This window comes from Ischnura elegans, chromosome 11, assembly GCF_921293095.1.
Source record: "Ischnura elegans chromosome 11, ioIscEleg1.1, whole genome shotgun sequence".
Taxonomy (NCBI): domain Eukaryota; kingdom Metazoa; phylum Arthropoda; class Insecta; order Odonata; family Coenagrionidae; genus Ischnura; species Ischnura elegans.
Window position 1 is genome coordinate 78,700,315 of NC_060256.1, and position 15,720 is coordinate 78,716,034.

The window sequence follows — 15,720 nt, forward strand, 5'->3', positions numbered from 1 at the left end:
AATTGGAAAATACCTTTGGGAAGGCCCTCAAGACCAGAAATAAGGAAAAACCAGTAATCCAGAAACCCTTTGGTCCCAAGCTTTCCGGATTTGAGGTCCTCAACTGTATTTAAAATGGGGAAACCAGATTCAAATCTGTCGAATGGTGGAAATCAGATTCAAACCACCCGTGGAGGAAATGAGTGGGAAAACAGCCGCCATATTGGACCTTTCCAACTGTTCAATTTTCAAAACATTCAAATCAAGATGAAATCAGTGTGTCAAACCTGTTGGAAGTCAGTTTCAAATCTGATGAAAATCAGTTTTTCTTTGCTGGATAACTAAGGAGTTGTGATCCCATGTTTATGGACAAAAAAATGCTTGAATGAAACCAGACTCTCCTACTATACCTTTTTTCTGAACTGATGGGGGCTGGGTGGTAGAGAGCAAGTAGCCAGTCAGAAGCGTTCCCCTTCACATTTCCCCTTCGCTCCCTTCCTTTCCCCTTCATCTGGCCGATCAGCATTGCCAGCCCTTGGAAATAACTGTACTTTTGGGGGCGGCGGGCAAATGTTGTGCGATCTCCACAGATTCTGTCTGGCAACACTGCCAGCTGGAGAGCGATCTGCACGGCACGGAGAGAACTGAGGCCTCCTTCATGCTTTCACCTGTCACTCTTCTGTGATTGGCTAGAAGAGTGGGCGGGTCTTGAGCACGCTCAAGGTCAGCCGTCGTCAGTTCGGTATACCTCCTGTAGGATTCCAAATTCCTCCTGAAACACCCTGTATATTTCTTTCTCTTCCGCATGAATGTGGTCAAACTTCATATATTTCAGAAGTTCTATTTCAGGGGTACACTAAGGCACAAATGGGCTGTATCGAAATTATTTTCCCATGGTGGTCAATGTGAGTTCCGTATGGGAATGAAACACCTTCGTCTTGCTATTAAGCGTTCAGTCACAATGATAAAAATTTGACTGCAAATAACCTTTCAATGATTCATATAGCAAGTATTCATCAGCTAGTATTTAGTGGAATAGCAGAGTGTAAAAGACTCACATGATTTTGCATGCTTGAGAACGTGATGAGCTACAGTTTTTTTAATCTTCAATTCAGACTTTTGCTGTTGATTGGTTGGAATTTCTGAATCAGTTGAAGGAATAATGTGAGCTATGTATTCTTTGTTGACTGCTAATATTGCCACAAGAGACTTATGAATGTCATCTCCATATAGATATATATAGCTCACCCAAGGACTCATTCTGTACATAGCTTCAAGTTTTCCCAGTGCTACACAATTTCCATTTAAGAGCCTTATTATGTTGGCTTTTCGGTCTAGTGAAAATAAAAATGCAGCAAAAAACACTCTAGGATACAGTAAGTCCAGCATTCTTTAACAAAGTAATACATACATTGATACAGAATTTATTGACCAATGCCTGCTTTAATGGTAAATTTTGAAACTAAAAAACACCTCCCTAAGCAACTTCTTTTCAAAAATAAATACTTGCTCCATATTAAGCATACTACATGAACAAATACTTTTAATATCACCCCACTTTTGCAGGGCTGGCCAACCAACAAAAAAAATTCAGAGAGAATATGCATACATATTTCTCTATTTTCCTCATGAGCATAGTCAAACTTCATGTATTTTTGGAGTACTTTTCTAGTAGTACCCACAGGCAAAGACAAGCAGTGCCTATTAAAAATAATTGTTAGTACCTATTTGAAATACTTTCTGGTAGGCATTTAAGTATTTTTTCTTTGAAATACAATTTCTAGAATTATTTTGTAACAAAATAGGATTTACTAAGGATATCTTAATTTTTAAAAATAAATAGGTACGTAGTGCACATATAGTTTTTACCAGTTTCAGTTATATGTACTATCATTGCCAGACCAGAGGCTTCTTGAACATTTTATTATCACTAAAGGTATTCTACTGGTTAAGGTAGGCTTACTTTGTGGCATATTGCAAATCACCCCACCTGTCCCCCATCCTTTAGACTTCTCTCATCAATTCACAGTAAGGCCTCCGACCTTCCTAGAGTTTAGTACTCTTTTATCTTGCCTATATATACTATTCTCTTCCTCCCCTTCCTTGCTTGTCTCGCAGTCTTTCCTCTAACATAGATTTACAGAATTTTGTACACTCAAGTAATTTGTATTTTCACTTTGAAATTGAATTTTTACTATTAATTTTTATCAAAAAAGAATTGAAATATGTATATTTTGCCCCTCTCTATTGACAAGGAGGCTTCATGGCTTCAGTAAACGTCACTGGAAGATGACAGACATTAATTTCTAGCAACACACATAGTAAAAAGGTGGAAAGTGCGCCAAAGTTCAACAACACTGTTACATCCACGGGTTGAATAATACTTAATGCATCAGATGGCACAGGATTTATTTCCCACTTAACACAGTACTACAGTTAACGGTCGTCAAGCCAGGGCTGCTTCCCGCAAGCCCGGAAGTTCGTTACCCACTGCCACTTACTCCTGCTGGACAGGCTGGTATTCATATATAAACAAATGAACATCAAAAAACAATAAGCGCATATACATAACAAACACATTAGCAGCTCAATAACTTACAAAAAAATAACAGATGGATAACAACATACTATACCATTGATAACCTCGGGGAGACTCATTAAAATTTATTTTTGAGGATACAAAAATCAGTATTATTATTAAAGTATACTTCCGATTAAGGTAGGTTTCCATGGAGTACTTAAGAGGTATTCTGGAAGACTCCCCTCCCTTCATGGACTTTCTTCTCTAGTTCATAATAAGGCCTACTCCCTTTTATTCTATCTAAAAATCCTATTCTCTTCCTTACTCTCCCAAATTCACCCAACATTCTCACCACTAACACTGTTTTCAAAATCCCCTCCCCCTCAGTATGCAATCCATCTGTTGTTATTTTTTGTAAGTCATTGAGCTGCTAATGTGTTGTTGAAATTTGGTGCACTTTCCACATTTTTACTACGTGTGTTGCTAGAAATAAATGACTTTAATCTTCCAGTGATGTTTACTTAAGTAGTTGCATATTTTTTTGCTGCAAGATAAGTCCATAAATATCCTCTGCCGAATTAGTATTCGCAACAACATCCATACCTTCTGTCTCTTCCATATCTCGCCTGAAAGCTTCCTCTCCTCACCCACCATGTCCAGCACTTAATCTTTCCTCCTCCTCGTCATCCACTTTACTTTCTCCATTCTTCTCCGATCCCTCATCTCGAACACCCCCATCTTTTCCTGTCGTCCTTCCTTAGTGTTTACGTTTCCACACCGTAAAGCGCTACACTCCAGATCAGGCTCTTCACTTACCTTTTCTTTAAATTCGTACATAATGACCTCTTTTCAACTCTTTCTTGTTCATGAACCTCTCCTTTGCTCAAGGAATTGTCTTTCTGATGCTCTCACATCTGTGTCATTTCGTAGATAAACTTGTGCCAAAAATTTGACTAAATGATTCAAAGATCCTCTTTACTGTCACATAATGGTCAGGGCCTTGTATCTTCAGAATATAAACTAAAGGATCAGGAGGGAGTTGAAAGGGTCTTCCATCTGCTCTGCTTCTATAAGGGTCGGGTCTCCTGTGAGCGTATCCCACAGGCATTCAGCTGCACTTTACTCTTTGATCAGTGAATTATGACGTTATGATCACTCATTAAGAGTGTACCAAATGCAATATTAGGTAGATAGCATGATTGTAACTCGTTATCCTACCTTCTGCTCCGTGGCAACCAGAAGTGAACCCAGTGTTTCTACGCTCAGTAAACTGGCAATTGCTCAGTACAGTGATATCACTCAGCTCAATCCCATGATGTCAGAGAGCTCACTTCTGCGGTGAGCAAAAGTGATCTTATAGTGTGGGTTAATACACCCAGAGGAAGAATTGCAATATATGTATGTATCTACCAAAGCATTAAGATTAATAGATGTTTCCAATGAAATCTTATTTGATTGCAATTTAAAATATCACAGAATTATTCTTATTTTATTTGCAATCTGAGATGGTTTAAAAGATGTAGCATACATACCAATAAATTCAAATGATCCATCACGAAGCATGCGTACAACGTCTCCCGTATGAACCCAGTGAATATCTCCATCCTTAAAATAATCTTCACTTTGATCAGGAAGAGATGTCGACCACTGACTGAACTGGGTTCTTCCAGTAATAAGCTCTGATACTAATGTTCTCATCTTACAGTAATCCTCTGAGATATCTTGCAAGCGAACATAAATTCCTTCCATAGGCTTTCCAATTAATCCCATTTGTCTGTCATCAGCTGATGATCGAAAGTTGTCATTAAACCAGTAGATGAGACATGAAGTAAGGATTGTATAAGGCTTAATAATTAGAAAGGGTGAAGATGATTGATGATATGATGGGTATTTTCATCAACAGTCAGAGATGAATCCAGAACTAAGTTTTACAGGCAATGCCAGGGCCAGAAAATATTTTTGGATATTATCTGTGGAGGGGGTACATTTTGGGGAGGGTTTAAACTATTAGACTCCCCTGTCTCTCCACAGCTTGGTTGAAAGGATAGGGAATATCCTAGGACCATAGGCAATTTGAAATACATGCATAAATATCTAGGTGCTAATTATAAAAATTTTATGGATAGATTGGACACTCAAATAGTTGAATATTCAAATGCCTAGTATAGTTAAGCATTTTTAATATTCATAATTTTAGAAAAAATGTCAGAATATCACTGTCAATGTGGGAGACATAGTAATGATGCAAGCAGCTGTAGTTATTTTCCACTCATTGTAATTTGCTCAATCGCTTTCAATGTTTTCACGTCATTATCAAGAACCCACTCTTGAGGCAGCTCTTGATAGTGATGTGACACCGGTTGAGCAAATTAAAAAGTGTTGAAAATTACCACAGCTGTTTGTATCATTATATAATACCGATGAATTTCCACCAAGTGAACTCGTCGACAATCAATCTGGGTGGAAGACGTGTTATTAAAGAGTTATGCGTAACTTCCTTCGTGGAAGGTTATTTGGGAATTCCACCAGGTCAGGTTCTCCAACTCCATCTCGGCTGACGTTTCAATGAACGAGTTATCCATCATCTTCACGGCATCCTGATGCCTAGTTTGCCTCCTCACGCCCTGATGACGATGGATAACTCGTACATCGAAACATCAGCCGAGATGGAGTTGGAGAACCTGACCTGGCGGAATTCCTGAATAACCTTCCACGATTCGATATGCCGGGAAAGCCTGCGATCATTCTACCCTATAACTTCCTTTTTTTATGCATGTTAAATCTACTTCCTCCTATGTTCCTTTCCCCTGCATACAAGGCCGTAGCCAGGGGGGGGGATCAAGGGGGATTGATCCCCCCCCAGAAATGAAAAAAAATTAAATAGATACTTTATGCTCGCTTGGTGCTCACACGACGATGTAATATAGCGGTGCAGGGACGTCTAGTAATCCAATGCAAAGTCAATAATTATCTCAGCAAATTTGTAGGTGCATTGTGTGCAGTAATAGTGGTGTGAACTAGTAGAGAGGTGATTGACTTATTAGCCTCCTGAGGGACCGCAGAATTGACATCGACACCGAGGAGTTAATTCATTTGATCGCTCCAAAAAAAGCTAGAAGGCTAAATTCAATTTTATAATAATATTTTTATATTTTCTTTTAAGGGTTTATAATAAATATGTATATTTAACCGTATACGCTATTTTATTTATCTTATGAAAATAATTTTATGCTTGTCTACTATTCCATAAACCCCCCCCGAAAATATTTTCTGGCTACAGCCTTGCCTGCATACTGCGAACCACTAATGAGGCAGTCTTTTATTATAGCATTTATTTTTGGAAAGACTGCTTGATATGGCATATGGTAAAAATTATTAGATAAATTTTTCCTTAATACTCACGGCTTTGGCAAAACCCAATCTCTGCATTTTGTGCTTGAAAGTATACTTGTACTACTGGTGCACAAAGAGTGATGGAAGAATAAATCTGAGTTTGAGCAGGTAAGTAAGATCCACCACAAATTATTATTCTCATCTTGCCTCCAATCATCATTGCAGAGTTTGAAAATATGACTCTGAGAAACAATGAAAAAGGATGCAGTGCTTCTGACAAGCAGTAATACTTTTAAAACTATGAAGTTAAGGGAGAGGATTAAAAAGTTAAAATGACTTTTCACTACCCAAGGCTTTTATAGCCCTTTTTCATGGGTTAATCCTTCAAGAACCACAAGTATTGCAGCCATGAAATATTTTATGTGAAAAATGTTTTGGTTATATATAGGTTGCAGATTCCAAAAATCTCTTCTGAAGCAAAATCTTTGATAGTTTCAAAGATGGAGCTTGAAAGACTCATGCCCCTATGGTTGCTAGCGGTTAAATTAGCTCAGAATAGGGTTAAATATTTAAAAATATGTCACTAATTTAGCATACACTTATTTGATACTCCTAAAGTCACTAAAATATGGATATCTAATTATAAAAGGCAAAAAACTCTAACAGTTCCAATTAATCAACAGTTATAATTACATACAGTGGAACCTCGTTAAAGCGAGTACGGGCTATAGCGACACCCCCGCTATTACGAGAGATAGCCGATGCACCGTCAATTGACCCTATAATAAGCATGTTAAAAAATTCGTTTTTACGAGACCCTTTCGGTGTTGGCTCTCGCCATAGCGAGGGTTTCACCGCCGGAAGACTTTCATCAAGACTCCTTAACCTCTGTAATTGCTAGCGATCTGTTAGAAATGAAGTTAATGGAGTGCTCAGTCTCAAATTTATGTGGTAAACTGTCGTTCGATAAATATAATGATTGACGGAACAATGCTTTGCATGATTTTTATTCAGTGCGGCACTTATAAATTGTTTGAATAGTTAGTCGTTATTTGAGTAAGGAAATTTAGTGATGCAAAAAAACATCGCCTTTCGTCTGGATTTATGCTTACGTTTATCGGATAGATGTTTATCTGTCGCCGCACCACTCCTGTTCCTGTATATCTGTTCGCAACAGGTATATTGGCTATTATTTGCTCCACCTCCGGTAAAGCGACAATTCGCTATAGCGAGTGTTTATTAGTGCACCGTGGGGTGTCGTTATGTCGAGGTTGCACTGTAATTCACCATTATCCATATTAGATACAATTTCATCCCATCATTGGTTTTTCATTAAATATGTAATTTCCAGTTCAAATATGGCATTTATAATAAGTATAGTATCAATAATGACTTAAGATAGTTCCAAAGCAGTTACATACATACTAACATTCAAAGCCGCTATCATGATCGTTCAATATGTATTTAACACAGAGCCTCAAATCCCCTCCATTAAATTTGAGAGAAATTAAGAAATATGTGGATATGCCCCTTGATCTTTCAATAGGTAATTAATTTGAAAGAAAATGTTTAAATGCAACAAAGAAATGAATTTTTAAATTCATGACCAAGTCTTCTTGCATGTCTTCAAAATGTGTCTAAATTCAGTCCTTTCTACGGGGAGAGACCACTGATAAACCTAGGTTTGGGTTAGGATCAAGGGGGTGAGGAGAAAGCAGAATACCAGCTGAGTGGGGTTTGTTGTGGGCTTCCTTGGAAACTTTTGGATTTTTAAGACTCAAAAACGGCAGTTTGAAAGAGACTAAATTTGAAAAGATAGCAACAATTATTTGATGAAGTGTTTGAAGTTGGCCCTAAGTTTAAAAATAATTTGTATTTTAAATTCATTATTGTACGCAAGTTTTCCTGAAAACGTGCCTACATACTTGTATTGTAAGTGGTACCCTTAAAAAATTTGATTTTATTTAGCCTAAGTTTCAATGCCCATTTATATACCTCTGGTAGGGGGCGAAGGATAAGTGATCCTAGGGCAGGCTAGCGGGCCTTTGGACTTGCTGCCTGCCAAGACCGTCATGCGTGGTGTAGAGCCACATCCTCCACGAGGTGCCCCTGGTTTTTGCAGAACATGACGGATCTAGACCTGGCTGGTCGATAAACTGCTGCCTTCACTACGGTGGGCCCCTGTGCCAAGGTGACCACGTGAGGTGGGGCAGAGGGTGAGAAGTCTCTAGCAGGGGTGACTCCGGAAACTAGGCGACCTCCGGTTTTATTTAGCCTTACTCATACAAGCGGGGCTCTGTATGGGTGGACCTTTTAATTCCCTAGCTACTCGTGGGATTTTCATGGATATCAAACAAAAATCTAAAACCTCATCGGAGGCTGCCGCAAGGCGGTCTCTGTCTTTATCTGGGCAGGAGGAGGAGGCCCTGTTGATGAGCCCCTGTGGGGATCGAGACGGGAGCAACTCAACCGCCCTGACAAAGGGGGGCCCTTCGGGGATCCCCACCAAAGCTGGCCCTACTTCCAACCCCTCGGGGGAGGAGGAGGGCTCATTATCAGACTCCTCGGAGTCAACACTCAAAGAGGCACCTCATACTCCCATGGCAGTGGAGTCCGACTCTGGTGCCTCCACTTTAGGGAGTGTGGCCTCTGACATGAGGAGGCTCTTCACAGAGAGCAAGATCACCGCCAAGAGGAATAAGAGGTTGCGGAAGAGGGAGAGGCGAAGGGCTGCTAAGGCTGCCGGAGGATCTGCGCCCCCCCCCTGCAAAAGGGTGTACTGCTGGGGACAATGTACCCAGCAGGGGCCCCGAGCGGGGTGCGGTTGGTGCAGAGACCCCGAAGGCTGCAGCAAAACGGAGCTGAACCCCTGGCGACACTCCTTCCGGCGAGGCGAGAGAAAATAAAAGGGTTAAACCCTCATATGCTAAGGTCATCAAGGACCTCAAGAGGATGGCCATCGTTCCTCACAACTACCCGACAGGGGTGGTGACGGAGGAATGGATTTCAGAGATTGAGGGGCGATTGGAAAAACTCTGGGACGCTGTCCCACAGGGCCAGGAGCTCCCGATCTTTATGGGCACCAGACTCATTAACGGTGCCATGGGGGTTACCTGCTGCAACGACCATTCAGCGTCGTGGCTGGTGACCGCCACAGAACAGATGGGACCTGTAGAAGGGACCATCTGCAAATGTGTTGAGGCAGACACCCTCATAAAGAGGAGGAGACTGATGGTCTGGGTCCCAGGACACAGCAGGCCAGAGGTCAAGCCTCTACAAGAGAGACTCAAACGTGTCAATCCTGGGCTTAACATCAGCCTTTGGAGGACATATGACAGGCAGGTGCTAGCAAAGGGCACCCGATTCATTTTGGGTGTCGATGAGCCATCTGCCGATATCATATCTGGGCCCAACTTCCAAAAGCATATCGGCCTTAGCAAAGTCGAGGTTGCTTTCTTGGGGACTGCAGGGGGGACGGATAAACCGAAACCCCATGATGAAGAAGCTGCCTCAACCAGCAAGGAGGGAGTGGAGCCATGGCAGGCATCACTATGCTCCAGGCCAATCTCCAGCACTCCAAGGCCGCCTCAGGGGTCCTGCAAAGGATCCTTTATGAAGGTAAGGTCAAAGTTGCTCTGATCCAAGAACTATGGGCTTTCCAAGGGAGGATCAGAGGCCTGAGTACAACATCTGGTAAAATGTTTCATTGTACCAATGTTGATAGACCAAGGACATGTGTCTTTGTTAATGGGTTGAGAGCCATGCTCTTACCACAATTTACCTCCAGGGACCAGACGGCAGTCCTGCTGACTCTGGGGACTGGTGCCAGCATGAGGAGGATTGTAACCTGTTCCTCCTACCTTCCTTATGACTCTCCGGAGCTGCCACCGATTGCGGAGTTGGAGATGTTGGTAAGTTATTGTAGATCTTATGGTCTAGAATTACTAGTGGGGTGTGATGCTAATTCACATCATTTTGTGTGGGGGAGCAGTGGCTCCAACGATAGAGGTAGAGCCCTAGTGGAGTACCTCATGACAACAAACCTGCAGGTGCTCAACAGGGGCTCCTTACCCACATTCTCAAATAGTTTGAGGGAGGAGGTGCTAGACATCACTTTTTGCACCAATACACTGGTAAGCTCAGTGGGTGAATGGAGAGTGTCCAACAAGGTCTCATTGTCAGACCACAGGCATATTCTCTTCACACTTATGTTCGACGCTGAAAAGCAAACCACATAGCGGAATCCTAGGAGCACAAACTGGGTAATGTACTGAGACTACTTAAGGGATAGCCTGTCACAGACTTTTCCCAAAAAATTTAACAAAGTGGAGGAGATTGATGCTGCTGCGGAACATCTGCAGAAGTGCATCATCACCTCTTATGAAGTCAGCTGCCCGTTAAGAACCAGGAAAGAGAGTGGTGATCCACCCTGGTGGGGAGCAGAGGTAGAAAGTCTCCAAAAGGAGACAAGAAAACTCTTTAATAAAGCAAAGAGAACCAGGTTGCCGCAACATTGGGAAACCTTTAAGGACACCCAACGTAGGTACAAATCAGCGATCAAAAGCTCAAAGAAGAAGTCTTGGAGGCGCTTTTGCGAGAATGTGGAGTCAGTTCCACAACTCTCAAGATTTCATAAAATCATTGCAAAAGACCCGGAAGCCGGAGTAGGATCTCTTTTGCTTCCCTCGGGAGAATATACGTCTTCTGACAAGGAAGCATTAAAACTTCTGTTGGAGACTCACTTTCCAGGCTCCAAAGAGTCGGAGGAGATGCAACAACGAAAGCCTCCCACCCATCCGGCTTGGACGGACTGGAGATTGGCCTCCAGCATCGTTAAATATGATATAACAAGATGGGCTATAATGAGTTTTAGCCCTTACAAATCAGCCGGCGAAGATGGAATTTTCCCAGCACTTCTACAAGAGGGACAGGAGCTGGTATTACTCCCCATGGTAAGGATATTCCACTCCTGTCTTGAATATGGGTATATCCCAAAGAAGTGGAGAGCTACCAAAGTTGTCTTTATCCCAAAACCAGGGAAGACGGACTACACTTTGGCCAGCTCATTTAGGGGCATTAGCTTAATGTCTTTCCTGCTGAAAACGCTGGAGAAGATAGTTGATAGATATATCAGAGATGGCCCCCTTAGGGACCATCCTCTGTATCCACATCAGCACGCCTACCAGAAGGGCAGGTCTGTGGAAACTGCACTCCACAACCTAGTCTGCAGGATAGAGAACGTACTGGAACATGGTTTGTATGGGTTTGGAGCCTTTCTAGATATAGAAGGAGCCTTCAACAATACATCCTTTGAACAAATCTGCCTGGCAGCAGACAGGCATGGAATCCATACACATATTGTGAGATGGATTAGATACATGCTTGAGCAAAGAACTGTTACCGCCAGCCTTGGAGGGAGCTCGCTGACGGTGACTGTGACAAGATGGTGTCCACAGGGTGGGGTGTTGTCTCCATTACTATGGAATATGGTAGTTGACAGTCTGCTGTCAAACCTCCACAATACCGGTGTATTCACACAAGGATATGCTGATGATATCGTGATCTTGGTTTCAGGCAGATTCCTAGACACAGTATGTGAGCTTTTGCAGAAAGCCCTGGACAGAACAGCCCAGTGGTGTTCCGAAACAGGACTCTCTGTTAATCCAGAGAAGACCAATCTTGTTCTCTTCACTAAGAAGAGGAAGAGAGAGGGACTTACTTCCCCTTACCTCTTGGGAAAGAGACTAACACCGTCCTCATCAGTCAAATATCTTGGAGTCACTCTAGATTCCAAGCTCAACTGGAGAGAGCACATGGATAGCAAACTCAAAAAAGCATGTGCCTCATTATGGACATGTAGTGGTGAAACCTAGTTTCCTCCACTGCTCAATTGTATGGTGGAAGAAGACCAAACAAATTACTGTTAGGAACAAGCTTAACCACCTACAAAGAATGGCCTGTATGGGCATTACAGGAGCAATGAGGACGACTCCAACCTTGGCGATGGAAACTCTGCTGAACCTACCCCCACTTTATGTGGAAGTAGAGGTTCATGCAAGAGCCACGTTATACAGATTGAGAAATCTAGGTATGTGGTATGACAGAGGAAATTTCTCTGGACACAGACAACTGTGGACGGGACTGAGGGAGTCTGGCACCATTTTTGAGATGGGGTCGGATTCCATGATGGCGACGTTCAATTCTTCACCGCCTCTTTTTAAAACCCATTTCCCAAACAGGGAATGATGGGCAAAAGAAGAGGGGAAAACCCTTCATAGTGGAGCCCAAGTGTGGTTCACGGATGGCTCCATGAAAGAAGGGAAAGCAGGGGCAGGCGTCAACAGCCAATCCCCCCCTAGGAGCATACATGTTCCCCTAGGAAGATATGCCACAGTGTTTCAGGCAGAAATCTTTGCTATCCTAACCTGTGTGCATGCCATTGAGGAGACAGGTCTCTACAAGAGACCAATCCATATATGCACCGACAGTCAGGCTGCTCTAAAAGCCCTGAACTCACCTTGGTGCAGGTCTAAACTATTGGCTGAATGCTGCAAGGCACTCAATATTTTGGGCATCCGTTGCAAAAAAGAACTTTTCTGGGTACCGGGACATTCAGGTATCACTGGAAACGAGAAGGCAGATGAACTGGCCAAGGCCGGCGCTGAACAGAATCCAATTGGCCCAGAACCAATTGTGCCAGTTGCCCCCTCAATGGGGATGGCTGCAATCAAAGTGTGGGGATCAACCCAACACTTAAAGATCTGGCGAGAAACACTGGGTTAACGTCAGGCAAAAACCCTTATAAGAGAGATCTCTCCTAGACTCGAGAGAAGACTTCTTCTTATGAACAGAAGTCAAGTGCGGACGGTAGTAGGCCTGCTTATGGCACACTATCACGTAATGAGACATATGCACCTACTGGGGGTAACGGACTCAGATAGATGTAGGTGGTGCGAGATGGGAGAGGAAACAACCACCCATCTAATATGCGAGTGCCCCGCAATCATGAGGACTCGATATAGGCACCTGGGCTCACCTTTTATAGAGCCCAAGGAAGTAAGAGATCTTCCCATTGGGGACCTCTTGTCCTTCGTCAAGGACATTGGCCTCTCTGGGTGATCCATTCACGGTGGGTAGCACAATGGACCTACAGACGTCTAAGTGCCCTGGGAGCTGATCCCCCACCGCAAAACAAATCTAATCTAATCTACCTCTGGTAGATACTGCCTGATAATTACCCATGCTCACCATACTGATGAGCATAAATGACTGCATACCTTGTGCTCACAATGAAGATATTAAAAATAAAGCAAGGGTCTTGCTGTTCCATGAGACATAACAGTTTTTATAGAAGTAAGGCAATTTACAAGCTTTTCAAAATACTAAGAGGCTTATTTTGCTTGAATGTCTCTTGAGCAAAGAACCACATCCTGTTGGTACAGTTGTACCATGCTAATTATTTATAAAAATCAAAACCGCAAAGAATGCATTTTTCATTAAAAACGTAAAATCAATCATTAAAATATGCAGTTTAATGCGTAATAATATTACCTATCAATCAAAGGAGTCCTATATCCTTTTCCCATCCAAAATTTTTTATACTTCATCCCAAATTTTACCAAGCATCGGGAAAATATTCTAAGTTTTTCTATTTTAAGATCGATTGATTTGTTGAACTTCAGAAGCAACTGTGGGTATACAAACATCACTGTTGGCCTTAAAATAGAAGCATCACTATGTGCTCCAAATATAATATTCTTGTTTCTGTCTTGGTTCATGAGGGTGCTTGAGAATCCAATTGAGCCACCAACCATAGTAATTGTCAGTGCTGATGGTAATAAAAATATTTTACAATGCATAATAATCAACAAATATCACAATAAATCTAAATTGACATACATACATAAATAGTTCTTCAAGAACTTGGAGATAAATTTAAGTTGAGAGGAATTCTTTTAGAAGCTAATAGTAATTGATATAGGGGTATCTGGGATGGTGGTGCGGAACAGGGTAAACAATTTTTAAGTGCGAAAAAAGGTGCTGCGGAAGCAGCAATAACTATATTTAGTCCAGATTGGTGTTGCTTATAAATTAAGCAACACCAATCCGGACTAGATATAGTTATTTCTGCTTTTTTTCGCACTTAAAAATCACTTACCCCGTTCCACCCCAGGTTCCCCTGCCTAACTTGCAGTAATATGCTTCTGAAAGGATCTAGTTGGGATGAAATTTTCCACATTGTGCAGCAGAAGCTGCTCGCAGAATGTAGCTTATATGTAACAAGAAATTGAATAAGTAAATATGCATTGCTAATTGCAATTCAATTAACCTTTCCTTTCAGATGCTCAATTTTTTTAGGGAGTTCATTTTTGGATCAGGTTTTATAATAATAATGATAATAATGATTTTATTTCTGTTGGTTAGCAAGTAACATATAGAAATCATCAATTGGGAAAAAAACAAAAATGATACATAAAGATAATGATACATAATAGCAAACAGCATTGGTTCAATATCAGGAAATAAAGAAACACAACAGGACTCTGTAAAAAACAAATACAATAAGTTCAAGTATGACAACAGTCACACTTTGATACCATGAATTCAGATATGCAATACTATGCTTTTTCAAGAAGTAAATTCTTTACACGATTTTTTAACACTGGCGGAGAAGTAAGGGATTTAATATCAGTGGCTTAACAATATTTTGGCTTGCATATAGAGGGTTTACAATTAATACTTCACTGCTGCTTCAGTCTTGGTGACCCAAGAATCAGTCACCTTTTTGGACTCTCATATCACACCGTTGATCATGGCTACTTCGGTGCTGCGTATATGACTTGACTGATATGGTGCTTAAAGGCAAATGCGCACAATAACTCAAATGGAAAGGATCCAAGTATTTAAGCGAAAGGAGATAGAAAAGCACTTTGGCACAATGGGTGAATTCGCCTACAAATCTGTGGTGGGGAATGTGTTATGAAACTGCATCTCCAAGCATTATGAGAAGATTGCAACCCCTTGCGTCTCCCCTCTCCACTTAGGCCTTGTGTTTTCATAGAAAGTATTTTTTCCTAATTTTTACAAGTTTTATAGGTTATCATTCATGTCAAATAAGCTAAAGTAATTCCATTGCCATTGGGTTTTATTTAAGTCCAATGGTTACCTTTTTGTTGAGCTTCAGGTGTGAATGAACAGTTTTTTGTGTGACAGCATGTGAAGTATCCTGGATGAGGGTCAACTTAAAGAGCTTAGCTGAGTTAATTGCGAGGAAAGACCATCCTCAACAAGCATAATGAGAGACATATACATGTACTCTCAAATGATCACTCGGGCACAAGGAGGTGTTTACAGCGGTTGCCACAGCACCTACGTGTGATCTTGAAGAGGTACAATATTAGCCTCGAACTCCCAAACAATCAAGTATTAAATGTTAACTTTAACCCCTAAATCCCACCGTAAGAAATATGCAAATGCTATAAATTCTAAATTTAAAAATTTATTCAATTTTTTTTTTTAATTTTGCATACATGCAAGACACAAAATTTATTGGGAGCTCATGAGCAATCTTTGAACCCACACACAAAAATCCTTAACTACTATGCACACACATAATGGAAATAATATTGGATTCATATCTAAATTTTCAATCTACTTACAAGGAAATATAAGACTTTCAAGGAATAAGCAAAACTACTGCTTTGACAATCACTGTTAGCTAAATTACGTAACATAATGGAGTAACAACATACACATTTTTTCTGTGCTGACAAAAGCATTTATAATTGCTTATAAAAGCAGTGCGATTAATAATATAATTTTGCAGGTGTAAATGAAACAGCACACTGTGAAAATGAGTAATCTCAAATGAGAAATGAAGCTTCCAA

At 41.2% G+C, this 15,720-nt stretch overlaps 1 protein-coding gene across 2 annotated transcripts in view; it reads right to left on the reverse strand.

The window, feature by feature from the left end:
• LOC124168452 (fatty acid CoA ligase Acsl3-like) overlaps positions 1-15,720 on the reverse strand; it is a 30,621-nt gene that overhangs the window by 2,650 nt on the left and 12,251 nt on the right. Inside the window, exons 6-9 of one of the 2 annotated variants that reach the window (XM_046546701.1) lie at positions 13,385-13,661; positions 5,903-6,075; positions 4,033-4,284; positions 1,038-1,313 (exon numbers count right to left, since the gene is read on the reverse strand). In XM_046546701.1, the coding sequence (XP_046402657.1) occupies positions 1,038-1,313; positions 4,033-4,284; positions 5,903-6,075; positions 13,385-13,661 (978 nt within the window). The remainder of the gene's footprint in view (positions 1-1,037; positions 1,314-4,032; positions 4,285-5,902; positions 6,076-13,384; positions 13,662-15,720) is intronic. The other variant, XM_046546702.1, reaches the window with a different exon arrangement.